Source organism: Ochotona princeps, chromosome 18 (genome assembly GCF_030435755.1).
Source record: "Ochotona princeps isolate mOchPri1 chromosome 18, mOchPri1.hap1, whole genome shotgun sequence".
Classification (NCBI taxonomy): Eukaryota; Metazoa; Chordata; class Mammalia; order Lagomorpha; family Ochotonidae; genus Ochotona; species Ochotona princeps.
In genome coordinates this window covers 35,803,088-35,826,494 of record NC_080849.1, presented here as the reverse complement: position 1 = coordinate 35,826,494, position 23,407 = coordinate 35,803,088, and the positions used below count along the sequence as shown (strand labels likewise).

General features: G+C 38.9%; 1 protein-coding gene across 1 annotated transcript in view; it reads left to right on the top strand.

The window, feature by feature from the left end:
- CDH2 (cadherin 2) overlaps positions 1 to 23,407 on the top strand; it is a 221,567-nt gene that overhangs the window by 158,576 nt on the left and 39,584 nt on the right. The window contains exons 3-9 of the mRNA XM_004579582.3: positions 3,438 to 3,664; positions 5,364 to 5,510; positions 7,186 to 7,341; positions 8,596 to 8,740; positions 11,993 to 12,165; positions 21,992 to 22,129; positions 22,784 to 22,969. Coding sequence (XP_004579639.2) covers positions 3,438 to 3,664; positions 5,364 to 5,510; positions 7,186 to 7,341; positions 8,596 to 8,740; positions 11,993 to 12,165; positions 21,992 to 22,129; positions 22,784 to 22,969 — 1,172 coding nt within the window. The remainder of the gene's footprint in view (positions 1 to 3,437; positions 3,665 to 5,363; positions 5,511 to 7,185; positions 7,342 to 8,595; positions 8,741 to 11,992; positions 12,166 to 21,991; positions 22,130 to 22,783; positions 22,970 to 23,407) is intronic.

The window sequence follows — 23,407 nt, the reverse complement described above, 5'->3', positions numbered from 1 at the left end:
AACTATCAGAAAGCCAAAAGGTAGGGAAAGAGAATCCCGTTACATGAAATTATCAATGATAAGCAGGGGAAGGGGTGTGGTGCCATGAAGGCCCTCATTTGCCACACTAGAAGACCACTCTAGGAGTGCCACTTTAAGTGCTAGCTACTCCACGTCCAGTCCAGGCTCCTACTAATGCACATGGAAAGGCAGTGGAGGAGACCCAAGTACTTGAGCCCCTACCATCCATGTGAGAGACATGGGTGGAGTTTCTGGTTCCTGACTTTAGTGAAGCCCACATGTGGCTGTTATAGCAATTTGTTGAGTGAACCAGAGGACTGGAGGGTCTCTTGCTAACTCGCTCACTCTTCTACCCTCAGTGATATTATGCATTTTCAGTAAATACATAGTCTTTTAAAAATGATGGGCAATTTTTGTGTATGTTGTTTTAATAAAATATGAATGTATTTCCATAGGCAGGAAATAGAGAAGAATTTTACCAAAACAATCATGATCCATCTCAGATAAGGGCTTACGCTCATATTTCCTCAAGATTACTTCGATTGACTCCTCTCCTAGGGCAGTGCAAGGGTAGCCTGAACAAGTGCAGTGGCATTGGCTGTGGACAACAATGAAAAGAGGTGAGGGAGACCTAAGAAATCTGACTGGCAGGATATACTTTATGCAATCGTTTTAATAAAACCAATAAGATCAAGAGACTGGAAATTTAAACAGCAGTTTTATACCATCCATATAAGCCTGATGGATCCTACCTCTGAGGGCCTGGATTCCACCCCCAGATTGGCCCCTAATGACAGCTTCCCAATGCACATGGTGGAAGCTGTAGGAATGACTCGAGTGCTTGGTTCCCTGCTGCCATGTGGGAAGTAGCAATTGTGTCCCAGGCTCCTGGCTTCCATCTGGTCTGACTTTGACCATTGTGGTTATCTGGGGAGTTGAACCGACAGATGAACATTTGCCTTTGCTCTCTGTCTGTCTCTCAAATAAATACAGTATATTAATTTAAAAAAGACTTAATGTGATGTTATACATATTAAACAGGGAGGAGAAAATCATAGTCGAGTTCTGATGTCGCGGTCATTGTGTGCTGATCTGAAGCTGGGAGAAGCCCGCACCCGGGAGATAGTGAAAAACTAGAGATGTGAATTTTTGAGGACTAATGCTAGTGAGAAAAAAGTGAACAGTGTGAATACTGTTTCTGATCCAGATAATGTATTTTTATATATGAGTTTTTTTTGGATCATAAAAGGTACTTTTATATAAAAAGAGAGCCTCTGATTTTGATTTCTCAACAGGGTTCCAAAAAACAATTTTACTTTATGTTTTGTTTTTAATAAAAGGTGAGAAGCAGATAGCAGTATTTGCTTTTAAAAGAATCATTTTTTTTTAAATTTTAAATCATGTGGCATAGAAGATGGGCTAATTAGATATCTTTTGGTATACTTTATCTGAAAGACAAATATTTTGATTAAATGTAATTTAGCTGGAGAAACAACTTCTATTTTAGTTTTGAAATGATGGAAATAAGGATAATATGCAATATTATGTGAGAAATAACATATTTAGTAGTTAAAATATTTAATTACTTCTATCAAAGATTTTATGTTACTAAAGGAAATAAGTATGCATTCAACTGCTTTTGCACACATCTCTGAATGTATATTAATGAAAGCAAAATAATTGTTAGTTTTTTGTGGAGTGAGGGAGTTTGTAAAAACTTTGGATCCTTGAGAGATGTGAAAGGTGTATATGATTATATTTACAATGGTCATCTAATAAATTGAATTTTAAAATGTATCCTGTGTAATTTTAGTGAGGATATAATATTAAATGTTTACAGACATGAAAATATGCTTTTTACTCATCCCTTTCCATGCTATGTTCTCATAGAATTTTTCTGCAAAGAATATAAGCAAAGACTTCAAAAGAAAAGTCTTCCTGTGAGAATGTTTTTATTAATTTATTTTGCCTCAAAAATAATTATTATAATGTTCATAAGTATATGGTTTTGTCTTCGTTTTATTATCCATTGAGATACAAACCAGTTGTTACTGCACTCAGGAAAGAAATTTTAAGTATTTGTTCTTCATTTGAGGCATCGAGATAAAGGATATGAGGTAGGGTTAGAGGTCCCGTCTGCTAATCAATTTCCACAGTATCTACAACAGTCAGGGTTGTGCTGGACTGGATCTGAAAGCTGAGAACTCATTCCAAGTCTCCTGACTGGGTCACAGGAATCTCCGGGACTTAGGGTCTTAGGGTCTTCACTAGCATGAAGCTGAAACCAGCACCAGAGCTACAACTCAAATCCAGAGATTCTGATGGCAACATGGGCACCCCCTAGTCACCTTGATAGCAGTGCCAAGTGCCCATCTAGTTCTCTTCCATTTTAAGCATGTAAGATCAAGATAAAACACCGAATTTTTAAATTCTTCTACTCTTAGGGTATCAATTTTTTTCATTTAAAATCTGTTGTACTTTTCATCTTTCTTCATTTGAGAATTTATAGAACTGCCACTGCTTAATAGAAGTTACAAATTATTCACCTTTTGATTACCATTTGATCTTTCAATTCTAGAGCATAGCAAGCAGTCAACATCAATACATGTTTTGTTTTCTCCCTTTAAGCTTTTGCTCAAAAATTACTTTCTCCATTTGTTTTTTATTACTGCAGTGGACTACTGGAGGTGGATTATTTAGTGGAGAAAAGCTGCTTATCGAGCTCAGTTTTGCAGGTTCAGGAGTGTGATGCTAGTCTCATCAGGCACTGAGAATGACTCCATGAGCTATGTGAATCATGGGAGCATGTGGAGATCACAGGACCGTGCTGAGAGCTGGATGGAGTCAGCTTTCCCTGGCAGAACTCACTGGAGTCCCAGAAGTGCTAGCAAGCCCTCCAAGTGAAGTGCCCCCAGGGTCTTACCAGGAGGCTGCACCTGTTAAAGTCCCCAGCACCTTGCCACTGAAGGAATCTTGGGTCAGACTACAGGCAGACAGTAACAATTATCTGTTAGGACTGTGTGCCATGAAATGCATAGACAGCTAAGCGTATGGGGTTCTTCGTGTGAGTGTCTGCTATGGCTGTGAAACTGGTGGTAGAGCTCAGATTGACACACACAAGCTCAGACTGAGGACTCTGCCCTCTCTTCAGTGAGTTTGAAGTGGGCTGATGGATGAGTGGGAGTCTATAGGAGGAGGAAGGTAACATCAGTGAGAAGAATCCAGGAGAATGTGAGGGGAAGGGGGAGACTTTATAACAAGGAGGTTTCAGAGAATGATTCAAAACTGCAGTGTGAGAATGCCTGTAAAAATGCTAAACCCTTTACATTTAATCCTATTGTATTTGGTCATTTGACTTAAGCAGGATATAAGCTGAGATACTATTTTTGCCTTTGTAGTATCATTAGACATATACTTTTTACTATTTTTTTTTCCAGTGAAATTTAGCAACTGCAATGGAAAAAGAAAAGTACAGTACGAAAGCAGTGAACCAGCAGATTTCAAGGTGGACGAAGATGGCATGGTGTATGCTATGAGAAGCTTTCCACTCTCTTCTGAGCAGGCCAAGTTCCTGATATATGCCCGAGATAAAGAGACCCAGGAGAAGTGGCAAGTGGCAGTTAAACTGAGCCTCAAACCAGCCTTAACTGAGGATTCAGTGAAGGTACAGTATCCAGATGTGTCTTAAAAATCAGATTTCCACCATCTGAACTAAGAGGGTGCTTGTTTATGGAAAATAGAATTCAAAGATAGCATACATACTATGAAACAAATATACACAGCTTTCAAATTTTATTCTGTCTCTGTATTTCATATCAACCACTTTAATAGTATTTTGTTCTGCTTTTATTCTTATACAATACTTAAAGATACTTTAAGCAACTATAAGCTGTATTTGAAAGGTTTGTTTTTACTTTTAAATTTATTTTAATTCAAAGTAGCTGTTTGGATTTTCTTAGGAGCTTTATAAGCTGTTAAATACAACCACATAATAAATAATTCTTTGTAAGATGTCATCAGTCACATTTAGTGGATGGGAAGTCCAGATTTACAGTGGTAACAGAAAAACATTGCTGGCAATAAGGGTTGTTTTTTTTTTTTGTCTTGTCCCTTAAAAAATAATCAAATTGGCGAGTATGAATTATTCATTCTACTGATAGGACTTTTAGGAATGATTGACTCCCTCTGGTGGAAGCTGCTGTGAGCCTAGATCAAATAAATGAGACCCATCTCCAACAGAGCACCATACAGTTCAATTCAACAAACATTTATTGGGTACTTATTTTGTATACATCACTGATTAGGAATTTTAAATAAGGCACAGTAACTTTTTTCAGCAAAGTTATGATAATGTTGTTTCCTGAATATTGTGCTTGCACTTAATTCAAAATAGATATGAGGGGCATACCCACATGTATTAAAGTCCTAGTTTTATGAGCTGTGACTACTACATTTTGTATGATACTTACACTGTGAGAAATGGGGCACACACATTCATACCTAGTATTTAGTTGTACATGTGCTGTATGTACCCAGATCAAGTAAGAATAACTGTTTCATTTTTTTCCTTATGGCAGTGTTGGGGTTCTTTATGTGCAGTTTAATTTGTTAATCTATTCAGTATTCAGGGAAGTCATGTCATTTGGGTAGTATGAAGTGAGAAACGGGCAACTAATGGACTGAAAGATGTTTTTGTTTTTGTTGTTGATTCTCCGCATTCCAGCAGACTAACCTGTGTATTTGCACTGAAGCAGCAAGGGCTAATGCCTGCTGTTATAGGAAGAAACAGAAGAAAATGTTGACATCCTGCAGAGATTAATACCTAGTGTGCAAAGTGGGTCATTTACAGCATCCATCATGGCTGACATAGGTTTAGAATAATTACAGCATTAATTCTGTGGGATTTAATAGGGTCATAAATATTTGAGACATTCCTTAGCGGTATGTATTAAACTCCTCTCGGAATTCAAATTATATTTTAGCACATCAAGATCTAAATTTAATGTACAGTAGCACATTACCTGAACTGTGGTTTAAACTAATGAGAAATATATAAAAGGGTACTATTAAATTTTGATCAATATTAACTACAATCTAAGGTAGTTTATAGAAACTGCAAATAGTTTACATAGCTGAACTGTATAATAAATTGGAATTCAATTATTTCAATGAATAGCATAACCTTTTTTTTTTGTTTAGTTTTTTTCTATGGTTTTAATAGGGGAGCAAGGGAAGGGCCCCCTGACTCAATTTTGATCATAATAAACTTGAATTCGCATATTTTCAGACATCCGTTAATATTGATGTTTTTTCAGAAAATGTTTTTCCTAGCACTTAGGAATGTCTTGTATTTTCATACAAAGGAATCACAAGAAGTTGAAGAAATAGTATTTCCAAGACAGCTCACTAAGCACAATGGCTACCTACAAAGGCAGAAGAGAGACTGGGTCATCCCGCCAATCAACTTGCCAGAGAACTCCAGAGGACCTTTTCCCCAAGAGCTTGTCAGGGTAGGGAGCTGCAGTTCTGATGGTTTCCATGGCATGTGGGAAGAGTATGTAAAGAACGGTTTTGTCATTTTTTTAAAAGTAAAAAGTAGAATTGCGACATCTGTGTATACACTGAAAATTGTTCTTTGTTTTGTTTTGTTTTCATATATGCAGAAAGTATAGTTGGGATATCTAACAGTGCAATAGAATGTCTCTTATTTTCTTTTTCTGTCTCTTGGATCGTTTCTAATTAGAGCTCTCTGTGGGGCCTGGACACTGGCTGGCAAGGCTTGTTCCACTTGGACTTTTTGAGTTCTGATACCTATCAGTGCCATGCCCACTGTCCCAACAAGGGACCCCAGCAACCCATCTGACAGTTGGGTTGTCCATGCTAATCTCTGCCTTCCTAAAAATTTAAGGACAACCGCTGCTGAAAATGTCAGCACCAGGTGCATTGGGAAGATTTATAAAGAAGGAAAAACCATGACCTTTGATACCATTAACAGAATCCCTGCTCTAAGACAAAACTGTAAGCTTTCAAATGAGAGAAGTAAATTTCTTTTAGTCACTCCAGATGCACATTATCAGATACAGGAAAATAAATTACAGCTATTTTATACAGATCTAGTAAAATTATTGGGCCATTGTTTATTACAAAAGGACAGTAAGACAAGTTTTAGATGTTTGTGTATTTGATTATTTTAACATTCCAATGCATTCCAATACTGAAAACATTTTCCCCAATAATCCACTTTTTAAAATGATGTATAATTTGTCCCTATGCATATTCTAATTCAGTTTAACAATGAGCATATCCCCCAATAAAGGTGCTCTCTTTGCTCTGTCTTAATGGAATATGAAAAAGAGAGTTTTGCTTTAGCTTACAAAACAAAACCCAACAAAATCCTGAGGGATGAAGAAATCTCTCCGTATAACCTCTCAGTATCCTTATTCAACTCGCCCCTTCTATATGCCTGTTTTCCTTTTTACCTTCTCCTAATAGTTGTCTGCCTCCTGTTACTACTTACACCTTTACTTAACTTTCTTAGGACTATAATTGTAAAGGGAGGAGAAAGTGATTCTATAAGGAGTATAACATTTAAGAATATATCATGTATTTTAAATCATTTTTCATATGTTTTGTTGTTAATAAAGAAGTGTAGTGATGATGCCACTTTCAAATGACCCACAAAGCTTTGGTTGAAATGAATAGTATTAGTGCAGGTAAAGCAACAAGATGCCCAACCTCAGTCATCTCAGAGTTCCATTGTAGTAGAGATCTTTCACACTGTGACTAAACAATTGTGTCTTTGAATAACTGATGCAAAAGGGCAAATAAATTATTTAAAAATCGAATGGGTCATGTGTTACTGTATTCAGTAGCTTCACCAGAAACTCCCAGAGAAGAATTTGCTATTTAAAAAGCTGACACTCCTAAATTTTGACTTTTTGCACCGCTTTTAGTAGAAGTTCTTTTAGATGTTAATGTCACCCCCAGTCTTTCTGGGGATAGGTGACATCTCTTTTTGAAGCCAATCACCAAGAAGAAAAGAGGAGGATTCGACACAGGGAAGTGGTTTTCTGGGAGGACGTGGTCTAAGATTGTAACTGAAAAAGGGCGTGAAGTGTGGCTGCCCTGTCTCATAATGAGCTCATTTAGCCTCTCGTGTAATGGGATTGTTTTCTTGATCCTCAGATCAGGTCTGATAGAGACAAAAACCTTTCCCTGCGGTACAGCGTAACGGGGCCAGGAGCTGACCAGCCTCCGACGGGCATCTTCATTATCAACCCCATCTCAGGTCAGCTGTCAGTGACGAAGCCTCTGGATCGAGAGCTGATAGCCCGGTTTCATGTAAGGTTCCAGCCAGCTGACAAGCCTGTGTATTCATGCTTTACTGAATGTGTGCACAGTTCACCAGTCCCTCCAATCAGTTTTGAAGACTTGATACTCGGCTTTGACACCAAAAATATATTTGTAGCCTTTTGATTATTTTAATGACTTTTATAGAAGTGATGAACACTCTTGAGAAAAAAACAAATAACACCAAGGAAGAACAAAGAAGAAAGCAAAATGACCTGAAATCTCATTACTCTTCACAGGTTGATACGTGTCTTCAGATGTGTGGCTAAAAGCTTACAACAACAAATTTATACAAATAGAGCCAAAACTGTTTGTGTATAAGATATACAGAAAGCACATTATTAGTGGATGCATACTATTGCAATTAAAGCTCATTTTCTGTTCTTGCCTTATGGATTTTCTTTTCTTTTTTTGGGTTGTCTTTTTTTTTAGATTTTCTTTTGGATTATCATTCCCTCTTACTAAGAACATCAACATTGCTGTTTTGATTTCTTCGTTTTGTTGCTTGTCTCTGAACACGGCTTATACTTTTTGCCATAGTATACTATAGTTTTTGCATTATACAATTTATATTTTTAAATTTATTGTATATAATGACTTTACAGAGATGTAATAAAGGCGTCCCATGCTCCAGGATGCTAAACTTCCCAATTGTTATCTGTAGCATTTACTTTCTGCATTTAAGTTTTTAATCTCTGTGGAGTTATGTAAAAGAAGAGAAGGTGCATACCAGCCGTGTTTTTCTTTTAGGGCCAGCCAGGATTTTCCCAAAACTCTCTCTTGAGCTAGTTCCATGTTACTTTCTCATTGACATTTAGTCATAAGAACTTTTTGTTTTTAGACTCTTATTTTACTCCTGATACATGTATTGTCTTCTTGCACAAGTGTAGTCTTGGAAATTATTTGAGTTTTGAAAATATAGTAGACTTTCCTAGATCTACAAGAAAGGCAAACATATGAAATAAGAGATTCTTTAAGTACTATTTCCTCTTCCCAAAGACCTTGTTTGTTTTATCAGCCTAGTCTTGAAATTACTGAAGAAACAGATTATTCAAGCGCTTTTCTGTATTGTTCTAAAACTTGGAGAAGGAATTGAAACTAACCATTGTACAAACTGACATAACTTTCACGGGGAAGCTTAGTAAAGAGTGTGTGATAGGCTCGCCTGTTTGTATTGATTGTGTGTTTTATCCCTTCGCAGATATAAATCTGCTGAGTGGTTTTGTTTTCTAACTATTTTTGCAGTTGAGGGCACATGCGGTAGACATTAATGGAAATCAAGTGGAGAATCCCATTGACATTGTCATCAATGTTATTGATATGAATGATAACCGACCCGAATTTCTGCACCAAGTTTGGAATGGGACTGTTCCTGAAGGGTCAAAGCCTGGTAAGTGTGAAGATCAAATTTCGAGGTGAGGGAGTGAATGATGTGACACAGCTGGTTTAGCTGCCCCTTGAGATTCCCATATCCTTTACAGAAGTGCCTGCAGTGGAGCCCAGCCTCTGCTACTGATCCAGTTTCCTATATCAGCACACGCTGGGAGGCAGCATGGTTCGTGCACTTGGGAGCCTGCTCCCCTTTTGGGAGAACAAGCTGGGACAGTTCCTTGCTGCGGGCTTCCTTTAGCCTGGCCCAGCCATGGTCATTGCATGTACCTGGGGAGTGAGTCATTGATTAAAAGATACCTCTCTTTCTCTCTCTCTCTACACTTGAAATAAGCAGAAATAAATAAAAAAAATTAGAGATGACTTGAGAAATATAGTACATTCAGCACTGTTAACTCAGCAAGAAAAACATGAAAGGCAAGTGATTCTTATGCTGTACTATTCTTCTGGACACAGGTTTTAGGGGAAATGGAAGTAACTTAAAGAAAAATCAGTTAATGAATGAAAACTATGTCTTGCTGTTTACTCAATTTTCCCATCTTTGAAAAAAATATATATTTTCACTATGTCCTCTAAAATTTGTGGGATCCCTTTTTCCTTATTTTTTAAAGATATATTTTTATTATTATTATATTTTTGAGATTAGATTTACAGAGAGAGAACAAAGAGATTTTCAATCCTCTCCAAGTGGCTGCAATAGCCAGAGCTAAGCTGAGCTAATCTGGATCAGGATCCATTAACCAGGAGCTTCTTCCAAGTCCCTGACGTAGGTACAGGTTTCCAAGGACTTGAGCCATCTTCTGCTGCCTTCCCAGGCCAGAGACAGGGAGCTGGATTGGAGGTGGAACAGGCAGGACTCAAACAGAACCCATATGGGATGCCGGTGCTATAGAAAGTGTAGCTTGAAAGTGAACACAAGATTAGATACAAGAAGATTAGTGACTATTACAAGACCTTACAAGACTTTACCTCCACAAAAATGCAGTTGGAAAAACTTAACAGGCAACTAAGGGTTTGAGGTGCAGGTGGTGAAATGAAACCAAAAGCAAAGGGCATGACAGGTGTGATGACTGCCTGCTACCTACCATGGATTTTGACTTTGAGAGCAGCCCTGGCATCCTCTGCGGTCACATGTTTTCAACTTCATCACAAGTGGCCTGGTCTGAAACAGCACTTGCCCAATCGCTCTCACCGCTGTCAAGTAGTGTTGGATGAGAATAGATTCTTATAAAGAAGGCACTGCAGACTTCGTCACAGTGGAACAGCCAAGCAAGAAATAGCTTATTTAGTCTAAGAAATGAATATACCAGAACATCCATTGGTATAGTGATGGTAAAGGTAGCCATTTGGCCAACCATCCCAAGACAAATTGGAGTTTACGAAGAATTAATTAGCTATGTTACAGGGTTTTTAAATATTAAAAGAAGCTTCAACATGTAAAATTTTATAGAATAATAATTCCTTTTTCATCTGCGGTAGTATATGAAGCTCTCTTACATATAAGCCAATGTGTAGATCAAAGCAGCTGTGCTTAAACATGTCCTTTTTGGTGCAAGCGAGTTTCCAAGCATCCTCAAAAAGGAACTGTTGAATGTCATGGTGGCTGGAGGAAGGACAGGGCCTGGGCAGGAATTCAACCATCAGTGACTCCTTTGAGTGATGGTTTCCAAAGCAGTTTACTTTCATGTTTAGAATGTAACACAATTGAAGCATGTTAAGAATACCCGTAATAAAGCACTACTTTTAAACAAATATTCCAATGATAAATAAACATTAGTTGTTTTGGCTGCAGAATTTTGCTTTGTAATCATTTATTTTCTTTTTGCCTGTATTATTTCAACCTTTTAAAAAAAAAAACACTGCTTTACCAAAATAGTTCAAAATAAAGCACTACGGTTATGTATTTTATGCATGGACCATGAATTTCCATATTAGTCTTAAATAAATAAAAGACTCTGTGGTCACTAGAGATGAGGACTTTGATCATTTTATTTCCCATGGTTCTTCTATAAGTTTCAAAGCGTCTTTGCAGGACAAGTGTACTAATGTAACAGATCTTGTGTTAAATTGCCTCATCAGTATTTTGGTTCAAGGTTCTGAAAACTTTGTTTGTTTGTTTGTTTGTTTGTTTGTTTTTGACCATCCAATCATCCATTCATTCATCCAAACAGTGTTTGCAAAGTGTGTGCTGTGGGCTAGGCCATATTCTGGCACTGTGGTTACAACAATGTAACCAAGTTCTTGCCCTTTTCAGCTTTAGTTTTAGCAAGTTAGAGAAATAAAAACAAGCAAACAAATATAACTTTCTGTAAAAAAAAAAAAAAAAAGGACATAGAGAAGAGACATCATCTAGAGTGTCTGGTTTAAATAATTGAGCTTTGAAAAGAGATTAAAAAAAGACTGAACCACAGTCAATTCTTGAATAAAATTGTGCCATGTAGGGAAAATTACAGAGAGGGGATTTTTCCACATTTCTGAAGTGAATTGGCCTAGAGTATGCAAGAAGCGAGGCTAGATACAGGAACATTTTATGATTTGATTGTTGAAAGTTTCCATAGAACAGATCATCCTACATAGTAGTTTTCTGTTATAAATTATTTGTCTAGCCCATTTGAATTTATTTGATCATATGCTTTGTAGATTGCTGTGCCAGTATACCTAACACATTGAAATCCCTAAGTTAGTTACAATGTTCTTCTAATCTCTGAAGAAATAATGAACCACAATGCCAAATCTCTAGTCAGTGTCCCCAAACAGTAATGCATGGAATGATTCCTTATGACCGGGTAAATGGAGTGTGCCTGGTGGTGCACAAAGCCTGCTTTCAGAAAGTGACCCCAGCACTGGGGACTCTCTACTCAGCATGACGTTGCAGCTGCATAACAGAAACAAGATGGATCAGCAGCCATAAAATACGTTTCTAATGATATCTGTATATTATCATTTGTGTTTTATATGTTAATGTAAGTTATTTAATATCAAGTCATGTGCCCCCTTTAGGATTCATAGAGTGAATTTACCTGGATGATGGCAGATTTACTCTGTAGAAATATGTATACTTCATCAGTTCTCTTTCAAGTATGTAAACTGGCCGCATGTGTTTTGAGATGACTACTGTTCTCATCAGTAGTGTTTTCAGTAAATCTGAATGACTAAACATGTTGGTTTTGAAAAAGTGAAGAAAGGATGTATAAAAAAGGGAGCTTGCGTTGCTTTCCCTGGGCCCTGAGATGCGCCTCTGCACTCTCCCTAGGAACGTATGTGATGACAGTGACTGCCATTGACGCTGATGATGAGCACGCGCTAAACGGGATGTTGAGGTACAGGATCCTGTCTCAGGCTCCGAGCACGCCTTCTCCCAACATGTTCACAATCAACAATGAGACTGGGGACATTATCACCGTGGCAGCGGGGCTGGATCGAGAAGTAAGTCACCCAAAATTGTGTTTGAAGTTGTTTTTCATCTTAAAAGTATGTACTGTCAACATATGCTTTATTTCCAGATAATCATGTACCCCAATCATTCCAAATACTCAGTTTTTGTTATGGAAAATTGTTGACCTGGTAAACAGTTTTCTGTTAGAGCTTCAGACTGGTTCAAAGAGATGTGTGTGAGGCATTCGCAATAAGTTCATACGCAAAATACATGCAATTTTAAAAGTATACATGGATTTCACAATCTTCTGCACCAAAATAAATTTACCTTTTATTGTCACTTTTCTCAGTTTTAAGTGCCATAGTAATACTGGGTAAAAATTGGGTACCCTGTTTATTATCAAATCTCCTTTAAAGTCAAAGGTTTTATATGAAATTAGGTTTTAAAAAACTAATGACCATGACCACATTTGAATGTAATATCTACAAAATTTGATTTCTCAGAAGTTAGAGCAGAATGGCGGCTGCCAGAGGTTGGGGAGAAAAGGAAGGAAGAATGGATGAGGAAAAGGGGAATAACCAAAACCATGTTAGACAGGAATAAGTTTCCAGTGTCCTATTGGATAGAGAGAGACTGTATGTAATGAGTTCTGTATGCTTTCCTAAAAATCCTAGGAGAGGTTTGAAATGTATCACCTTAAAGATAGTGAAATTTCACCAAAAAATAGTAAACATTTGCCATAATAGATGGGTCAACTGATTAGATATTACATGATACATACGTGTATGGAAATGTCACATAGTATCCTGTAAGTATACAATTTGCTTGTCAATTAAATACCTAAAATTCATGGTTGAATACTGTGTGCAGAAATTTAGGATAATTTTTTTTAACACTTGTATTTCTTAAGAAGATATATTTATTTGTTTGAAAGGCAGAGTTACAGGGAGAAAAATAGATCTTCCAGCTACTAGTTCATGCTCCACATACCCACAGTGGCTGTGGCTGGGCTAGGTCAGAACCAGGAAGCCAGAAATTCCATCCAGGTCTCACATTTGTGAAGTAGGGATCTAAGTATTCGGGCCATGCTCTCTTACTTTCCCAGGGAGCACTAACAGGGAGCTGGATTAGAAGTGAAGAAGCGAAGTGGTGCTAATATTGGATACTGGTGCTTCAGACAGTGGCCTAACCCACCTGCTCCAACACTAGCAGTTTTCAGAGATATAAATGATACTAAGTGATTATTTTTTATGGTCTCTCTAGGCTGATTTAACACCAATAATGATGTCTCCTTTATTGAAAATTACCACTTATTTCTGATGTTAATGTATATAACAGTTTTGAATATTGGTGATTGCATTCATTTGTTAAGTACTAAAAGCTACAGATGCAGAGATACACACTTCGAGGATAGTGATTTTTGAAAAGTCAGGCAAATGTTGAAGCTATTGTGACACTACACGTTTAATTCCAAGCACATTGGTCACGTGCCCCTTATACCTATGTGGTTTTGTTTGTGTGATCACTTGTGCCAGGAATGCTTTATATATTTTTCTGGATATTCAGCATTTTGGTTTTTGAGTTCTGACTCTAACCCTACTTAAATACTTCTCTGAAAATGCCAGCACCAGTGAAACTTTATTTTTCCTCTGTTCTCTTGACCATTTTCTTATAATTTCTCAAGGTTACTACTTGACCATCCATAATTGCTGTTTGAGTGGATTAGTGAAGTTCCATCTCGTAGAAATTTGTATTTTGTAAATGTCCGGCTGAGCCATCATTTACTGTAATAATGCCTCAGATTGTATCCTGCAAAAGGAAACATTTTACCAGCACAATAAATATTATTGACAAGGATTTTAGGAAAGGTGTGTGCGTGTGGTTTATTTGCCACAGTGGCATTCACTTGAACTGCATCAAGGAAAACATAACTGTTGCAATTAATAAGCTATAGCAGATAATGCTGAAAGCATTACAGTGCTGGAAGCAGTATAATGGCGTAATATGAGCCAGTGAACATTTACAACTGGACTGAGAACCTTACTTAAAAGTTGGCTCTATGATATTGTGTCTAACCACATCCAGGTTTCCGCCATTCTTTTTCTAGGAATGCGTTGCATCAGAGATTGGTGCAGTCTGCTTGCTTTGTGCAGTAGTACTTTAGTTCAGTGATATTCAGAAAAAGTATGTGTTTTTCACTTCTTCAATTACTGTATGAAGTACTGTCATTTTATGCCAGCAAACTCAGCATGGATCCCATAGTTTATGTGAAGACATGGGGAATTTTTCAATATTCCCTCTTGAGTACAAGATTGCTCATTTCACAACCCTGATATTTCTCTTTCATTCACACTGGCATTTGGGGGATACAGAGATGTAGCTTCATTCTGTTTTCATTCAGTTGCGTTCTTTTCCCACGTAGCCTGGATGTTTGTCACAACAAAGAGACATGTATAATTAAAGATAGTTTTGCTAGAGTAGACAAACCACGTTGTCAAAAGAGATTGCGTTAAATGTAAAGGATAAAACCTGAAGCAATACTCTCATCATGGCTGAGTATTTCTGCCATTGGACCAGTGGACAGAAGAGCCAGTCGCAAATCCTGTGCGAAGCCAAGGCAGTAAATGGACCCTAGATCGGTATCACAGTGTGAGAAATACCTTCGCATAGAGAAATTATTAAACACAACAATAAGTTACTGGGAAAAGTTACAGAAAACCTTCTTTTTCTGAGAGTCATTTAGTATAGAAAAATGTATCTATCTTAGATGGTTTATGGTAATTCTGCCTGAGGCCAGGGATAAATTACTTTGACTTTTTCAGGCCTTGTGTAGGGATGAAATTCTTTTATTTCTATTAGAATTCATAGTTTCCATTCTGTCAAAACTAATTTCAGTTGTCTTTCTGCCAAGACGTGTGACACCTGCAAGTGATTGAACTCCAAATCATGTCAATACTTCCTGGGACTCAGCTTTTTTATTTTTCTTTAATCTGTAAGTTTTAAAAGTTCAGAAATAGGGAAGGAGGAGAGGTGGAGTGGGAGGCATCGGTGCTTCTAAATCTGTATCATGGAATATGTGGAATTTGTTCACTTATACACCTAAATAGAATTAAAAATAATTTTAAAGAATCGGTTGATGAGGTTCTGTAATCCTCTCACTGTACCTGCCACATTGCCTTGACTTTGTTTGTCTGACTTCTTGCTACTTTGCGGGGTGGCTGTTCCTGGCATTTACTGGCTTTTTCCCCAGTGTTTTTGTGTACATGCTCTGCCCTTCTTACACAGACTGAGCATGATTCACTCTTGCTTCATGAGACTTGGGTTCTGACCCTTCCTCTGAGGGGCTGTTTGACCTTCAGTACATGAAAACGCAGCCTCTACTCCCATATCTGGAAATGCGATTGATAATATCCTGTCCCTTACATGGCAGTTGTAAGGGTGATGTGACATCCTTCAGGAACCGTTCGGTGTAGGACACTATAAATGTTAGGTCTTGTTTTCCTCACTGGCATCCTAACTCTTGCAGGAGCATGTGCAGGTTAAACACTGTCATTTCTACCCTTGCCCATATTTTTTCTCATGCCAAAAAAAAAAATCCTGTTTTCCAAGCCTAGTAATCTTTTAAATATATTTATTTATTTATTTGAAAGACAGAGTAATGCACAATGAGAGAGAGATGTGCAGAGAGATAAAATGTCCTCCCACTCGCTCACTTTCCAAATGGTGACAGTGGCTGGGGCTGAACTATGTCAAATCCAGGAGCCTGGATCCTCCATCTGGGTCTCCCACATGGGGGAGGGCTGGGATCCTATTACCCTGGCCATCTTCCGCTGCCTTCCCACGCTCTTAGCAAGCAGCTGGATGGGAAGTGGAGCAGCCAGCGCTCAAGCCAACATGTGCATGGGGTGCTAGTATTGCAGGGAGCAGTTTAAACACTGTTGCACAACGCTGGCCCCTGCCCTTTATTTTATGATCTCAATTGCTTGTTTTAGTCCTGAAAGTGTGTTCTGTTGTTTTACATGGCATATGCAGGTTTTCCTTCTTTGCAGGCTGCTTCGTCATCTTCAAACACCCTGAGTGGCTCTTATATTGAAATGGCCATCCATACCTCCCAGAGGACATGGAGCTCTTAATTATTACATTCCAGAGCCTCCAGGATCTTGGTCCCCAAACTTTCCTTAGCCTACTCCCCGCCCCCTGAACTCTTCCTCCCACTTAAGAAGAAATGATGCCCAACCATTCACTGAACTACATGCACATATTTACTTATACAAATAGTAAGTTTCCTGTTTTTTCTGTTCCTATTTACCTAAATGCCCCTTTCCCAGTGTGTAAATAGCAGGCTGTTTCTCATTCTCTGAGTCAGCCCTCAGTGCCTGTCTCAGGACAACAGATGTAGTCTCTGCCTGTCTCTTTCTTTGCAAAGACCGTGTTACATAGAAGTTATATCTAGATGTCTATTGTCAGCAGTCAGCCAGGCACATCTGCATTGTGTCTTACCCTGGACAAAAATCTTAAAGAAACTTTTGAGTTCTTAGACCGGCTACTTGAACACCAGTTCCTATTTACTGCTCAGCCCCCAGTCCTTGCTCATCCCACTTGAAATCTCTGCCATATTCCCTTACTCAGGATGTGGACATACTGCAAAGTGTTCCAACTTTTCTGGAGGACACATAACCTTGTAACAAAAACCTACCTGCCTTACAGGATTATTGTGAGGACTAAGTGAGATCATGTGTAATACATAGAATGGTGCCTTGCACCAAGAGCTTAAACTCAGTCAACATCATTGCTGTATACTGTCAAGGCCCTTAAAACTGGGAGAGTGGAAAAACAAAAGACTCTAGCCTAAAAATTTGTAAGGCACAATCCTACTTTGCAGATAATAGAACCTACAGTTTATCAGGTAAGAATTTGTACAGGATCACAAACCTGTATTTCCTTCCTGCTTCACTGTCCATCGCCTTACCCAGTCCATCCAAATGGAGATGAATCATCTCCTGTAATCTATGCTGGATTTTCTACTATGGATTACCAGTACCTTCTGCGCAGTCTCCGCAGGTCACTTTGACTTCCTGTTGCAATGCAGTGGTGTCCAGCCACCTAGTATATATAGTCATCTTCTTGATTACCACCAAAACACCTCTTGTGCTTCTTTTATTTTCTCCAGGCTTTGAGAACTAGTTGGGACCCTTCTAACAAATGTTCCTTGCATTCGTTCTTACCTGGACTGTTATCTGTCTTCATCACTTTATAAAGCAGTATTTATCTGCTTGTGTTCGCTATTTTATCCAAGTAAATAGTACATTAACTCGCATCTATTACATATTTAGTGAATGTCGGCCACATGAGAGATTAAGTGTCCTCACCTCCTCTTTCACTCTAGTTGTGCTTTGAAAGTATGTGGCACATGTGTGTAATTTCATCAGCACATGAATAAGATCCTCCAGGGGCATGAGTTCACAAGCCTTTTACAACCAGTGTGTCAAATAGAGACACCAGAATGGAAACATTTTGTTATGTGCAACTTGTATTTACGACAAGTGATGCCCATTTTCCATTTGTGGTTCTTTCATCATAAATTAATTTAAGCTTTAAAAAGAGAGTTAATGCCAAAGTAAATGGGAAATGACTCTTGGTATAGAAATATGAGGACATGGCAGAATCGGGAACATTTTGTATCAATCACTGTAGTTTGGGAAAAGTGAGCTAGTGCATGTTCCTGGTTTATGTGTTAGTAAATAAATTATAGTACCCAGATAAATAAAAAAAGAAGATTTTCCTGTAACTTGAAATGATTTTATAAGGTAGTGTGAAGCCTGAGGTTTTTCATCCAGCCAGCCACAAACTCAGAAACCTCTGCTGCTTGCTCATTACTTGTCGGTTATCGTGCTGGGTACTAGTGACATAAAAGTGAACCAAGGCCCTGAGAGGGGTGTGTGTTCCTGCTTGCCTAGTGAGATGCCAACAGAACTGCAGCTTGTAACAGACAAAGGTTGTGTTGTGGCGTCTCAGTCCTGAGGACTCAAGCCACTGGGCCTCCGAGACTTTCAGAAATCACTTCCAAGGAGACTCCTAAGCTCTGCCTTGGAAAGGATGGGTTTTCTGCCCTGCCCCAGAGTTGCTCAGAAACGGCACACAAGCCTTCTGAGCCAGATCTCCTCGACTGTAGGGCTCCCTCTGTGCATCCCTTCCCTGTGGTGCAGCTTCCCTGGCTCCTGCACTTGGATGTCAACAACATCCGTGACAACCAAAAACGTCCCTTGATGGCGAAACAACCTTGGTTGAAAACCACTGGCTGAGGCGGAGGGTACTGTCAGCTACAGTGGCGTAGAATCGTGAAAGTCGTTTGACAATAAATACAGAACAAATAAAATATATAAACATATCAATTTTTATCAGCAGGTGAATCAGAGAGGGGAGGATTAAGAGGAAGCAAATGAGTGGAGGTTTTACTGCATGCAGAGAGGAAGTCTTTAAGCAAGAATATTCCTGATCAGATGTGGAGCCATGGGTATTGAAACAATCTTAGGAAATCTAAATGTCAGTCATTTAGAACCAGATGCCCAAGGATGAAATCAGTCAAGATGTTCTGGAGAGCTTGGTTTTCCAAAATAAAGGCTGTTGAGTCTTCCATACTAAATGTAAGAATGTTTTACCAACCAGGAATTTAAAAATGAAGGTCATTTGGTTTACAAAGTGGACATATATTTAAAGAGACATTCCAGTTTAGAAATAACTTTTTTTTTGTAACCTAAACTTTTTTTTTTTAAGATTTATGTTATTCTACATGAAAGCCAGGGAAAGAGGAGTGGGAAAGATAGGTCTTCCTTCTGCTGGTTCACTACTCAAATGGCCACTTCAAGTAGACCTGGGCCAGTCCAAAGCTGGGAGCCAGGTCTCCCATGGGAGTGCAGGAACCCAACATCTCAGGCCATCCTTCACTGCTTTCCCAAGCCATCAGCAGAGAGTTGGATTTTTTTTTTTATTGATTACATTGCATTATGTGACACAGTTTTACAGGCACAGGGATTCCCCCACCCCTCCCCAACCCCCCCCCCCCCATGGTGGATTCCTCCGCCTTGTTGCTTTACCACAGTTCAGATTCAGTTGAGATTCTTTCATTGCAAGCAGTTACCAAGCATAAAGTCCAGCATCTTATTGCCCAGGTAAGTTCAACGGTTTCTTGGGGAGACCGTCTCTGGTCTGAACGTAGAGCTGGCAGAGTATCATCCCAATCAATTAAAAGCCCCGACATAACATCAATCACAATTTATAATTTATGGAATTAATTGACATGGTATTGAGTAACCAATATGTTAAAAAAAATGCAAGTTCTGAGCCACATCCAGTGACTTCTTCATTGACATTTCAACTATTAGTTTATATACAACTGGGTTCTATACACCTTAAAATGGCTATAGATTACTATCCAACTGTCTCGTGTCTATTTTAATTTTAGTATTTAGCAGTTTATAGTGTTGAAGCATGATTTTGCTGAACCTGGCTATTTTTCAGGTAGTCTAACTCTATAACTCTAACAAGACATGTGTCAGCAGTTTAGGTGAACAGTTTTAGGAGGGGTGTGCAGAGAAATCTTCAACACCCTAGTGAGGAGTAACTAATCTTTGTGTCCCACCTAGTGAAGTATAAGTTGGAGTGGAATAGCCGGGACTTAAGTTGATGCTGGTGCTGCGGGCGTATGGGATACGGTGCTGAGGGTGGATGATTAGTTATGCTACCATGTAAACCCCCCACTGACCTAAAAATTTTGAGACCAGAGTGAAGCAGTAGGGACTTTCAACTATCAGTTACTGCTGATCCCAGTATCTCAATTCACTGGAAAATTATATTACTTCAGCATAGGCTGATGTAATTTTAACTATGTGGAACAGAAATTGGGAAGAACCGTATCTCTGTATAATATCTGTGTTACTATTATATCTTCTTGAAAAATAAACTGCAATTTTCCTTTCCTTTAGAGATTATTATCTGGATCTGTTAACAGCAGCTCACAAAAATGACAGTTGAAAAGAAATAGCAAATTTTTATTTCTGTGGTTTTGAACTGGAGGACTAAAATAGTGCCCTACCAATAATTCCCCTCACTAGGCGTGAAGGCATTAAGCTGAAGTGACAATCTTGGTTGGAAAAGGAAACCATTGAGAAATTGTAGACTACTGTAGACATCACAGTGAGGTTTGAGGAATGAAGAAAAATGTAAATGACTCCACCAGCTCTGTTCCTGTGTGGTTTGTTTTTCACTGAAAACAGCGTGGGATTTTTCTCTTTTAGGAAGGCAAAAATAAGTAAAATAACTGCAAATGATTGACGCTTGCGTAGACAGAATGAAGGTCTAAAATGTGAGATCTGACTTTCCCTCCTACTCCTTTCTGTCCCTGCCCTTCTCTCTAACAGCTAAATCAAAAGCTATAATTTGTGTCTATTCTATCCAAGCTCCCGAAATCCCTTCAGAATGACCATTCATAAGGCTAGCTATATTTAGAATCAGGGAAAAACCACACTCTCTCCAGTGACAGTTTATTTTCATAGGAAGAAGTGAGTTTGTTCAGAACATTTTAACATTTTTGAAAATGGCCTATATTTTTCATGTGTGCCAGTTTCAACACACATTCCCAGGGATTTTAGATATTATTTGTGATTAGTTTTTCCTAGTGGAAAACTTGGTTAGTGCCTCTGCAGCTACCTAGACAGTATCAAGATTTTCATATAGGAGTGCTACAGTATAATTTGGTTCACTTTACAATAGTTTGGAATTTGGACGTAAGTGGTATCTGCCTGATGCTAATGATGTACATGGGAATGTGCCCATATCTGTGTCCATTGTAGACTTGTGTACAAAGCTCGAACTCTGTGTCACAACTGATTACCAGACTGTCAGTGGTGCAATTATGTAATAGCTACTCTGTTTTTCAGGATACATAGTTATAACAATAAACTTTTTAATTCGTTTTTGAATTTGTTTAAGAATACATATCTTTGAGCCTGGCACGGTAGCCTTGCAACCAAAGTTCTCATCTTGAACGTGCCGGGATTCCATATTGGTGCTAGTTCTACTCCCGGCAGCCCTACTTCCCATCCAGCTCCCTGCTTGTGGCCTGGGAAAGCAGTCAAGGATGGCCCAAAGCCTCAGGACCCTGCACCTGCATAGGAGACCCGGAAGAGGCTCCGTGCTCCTAGCTTCACATTGGCGCCTCTCCAGGCATTGCGCCCACTTGGAGAGTGAATCAAAGGAGGAAAGATCTTTGTCTCTGTTTCTTCTCCTCTCTATATATCTGACTTTACAATAAAAAAATAAATCTTTTAAAAAAATATATCTCTTTGTAAAAACAAACCATTTAATTAGTTTTTGATTTGAAGAATATATCCTTTTATATACTTTTAATAGTACATAATAATAGGAATTGCTATGGAGTATTGTGTGTTACTGTGAATTCTATGACAAAGAATAAGTTGTGAATATGTAAAAACAAAACATATATGCTTGGGGAATTGTATGTACTTTCCTCTCCCTCTCTTAAGGTTTTCCAGCTGTCTTCAGTATCCTAATACAATGGGTAGAAATGAACATACGAGAGAATAAATCAAACAAGTGCTTGATCAGTTTGTGAATATCAAAGGCTGGGGGAGGGTTGGTTCAGGGCAATTGTGAATTCCCTGTCTCCATGTGTGTGTCTCTGCCAACCAGAATAAAGGTACACAGGATGACCAGACCTGTGTCTCCTGTTAGTGCAAATTCCACTTGGGGAGTTTCAAGATGTGTTCATCAGAACGAACGGTCCTATGCTCTCAGTATGTGATGAAGAACTGCAGACTGGAGGAATCACTAATGCAGCTATCATGATATCTCTTTTAGAAAGTGCAGCAGTATACATTAATAATTCAAGCTACAGACATGGAAGGCAATCCCACATATGGCCTTTCCAACACAGCCACTGCCGTCATCACCGTGACAGATGTCAATGACAATCCTCCTGAGTTTACGGCCATGACGGTAAGTGCAGCCTGTCACTCACAGAACCGTAGGTCAGTGGCGTTTTACAGAGAAGTTTTGTTGTGAATAATGAATGTATTTGGTGGAGGTGCAACTTGCATAACTGAACAGCTACTTGACTTGGACAGTTCTGTCCCCAAGCCTTAACATGACATGTCCGACTAATTTATTTCTCTTGGTGTCCAAATTACTGAAACAGTTATTAAAATACATTGCCTGGAAATATGTCCTAAAATACTTTATGCTGGTACAACAAAATACTTACAAATATTTTCAGGTACATGAGCCACTCACCTGATTTATGTGTGCATTTTCGTCAGCATATAATTACCTCTATTGCAGGTAAATTATTTCCAACAGCCAAGTCCTTTCTCTTAACTCCCCCATTCATCACCCAGATCTTCACAAATGGATGCTAATTTTAATATTAATGAAACTGTAACATAATTTGGGGGGAAATGGGCTACTGGAAAATGTTATAATATTTTTAAAGTCCAGCATAAATGCTGTGATGACCTGCATTACCGATCTCCTCATTTAGTGGGGATAATAAAGATTTAATGGGGCAGTAAAATGAGAGCCAGGTAGTCCTCTAAACAAATGTCCTTCCGTGGTCCACGGCACTCCTGTGACTGAGTTTTGCCTTCCTCGTAGTTCTATGGCGAAGTCCCCGAGAACAGGGTAGATGTCATTGTAGCCAATCTGACTGTGACCGACAAGGACCAGCCCCATACACCAGCCTGGAATGCAGCGTACAGAATCAGTGGTGGAGATCCAACTGGCCGGTTTGCCATTCAGACTGACCCGAACAGCAACGATGGACTGGTCACTGTGGTGAAAGTGAGTATCTCTGAGAGCACTGATGCATTGTCAGAGCATTGTGACAGCTGCTCAACAACCGCCTCATTCACTGTTAAATCTCAGGGCTTATTTTCCTCCATCTAAGAAATTATTCATTTACTTGAAAGGTATGTGGAGAGAGAAATCCGTTGGTTCACTCTCTGAGTGCCTCTGACAGGTCTGAGTCAGCTTCTAAGCTCAGAATCTGAACACTGCATCCAGCACCCCCTTGTGTGGCAAAGGCCCAGACACTGGGGCCATCCACCCTTGTTTCCTTCCCATTTGCATTAGCAAAGCTGTGGGTCAAAGGCAGTGTGTCATGGATTCAAACCAGAGCTCCATTTAGGGGCCACTGGCTTCACAGACCCAACACACTGCACCACAATAGCAGCCGGGCACTTGCTTCTGTCAGTAAATGTAGCATCCTATCTAAGGGGG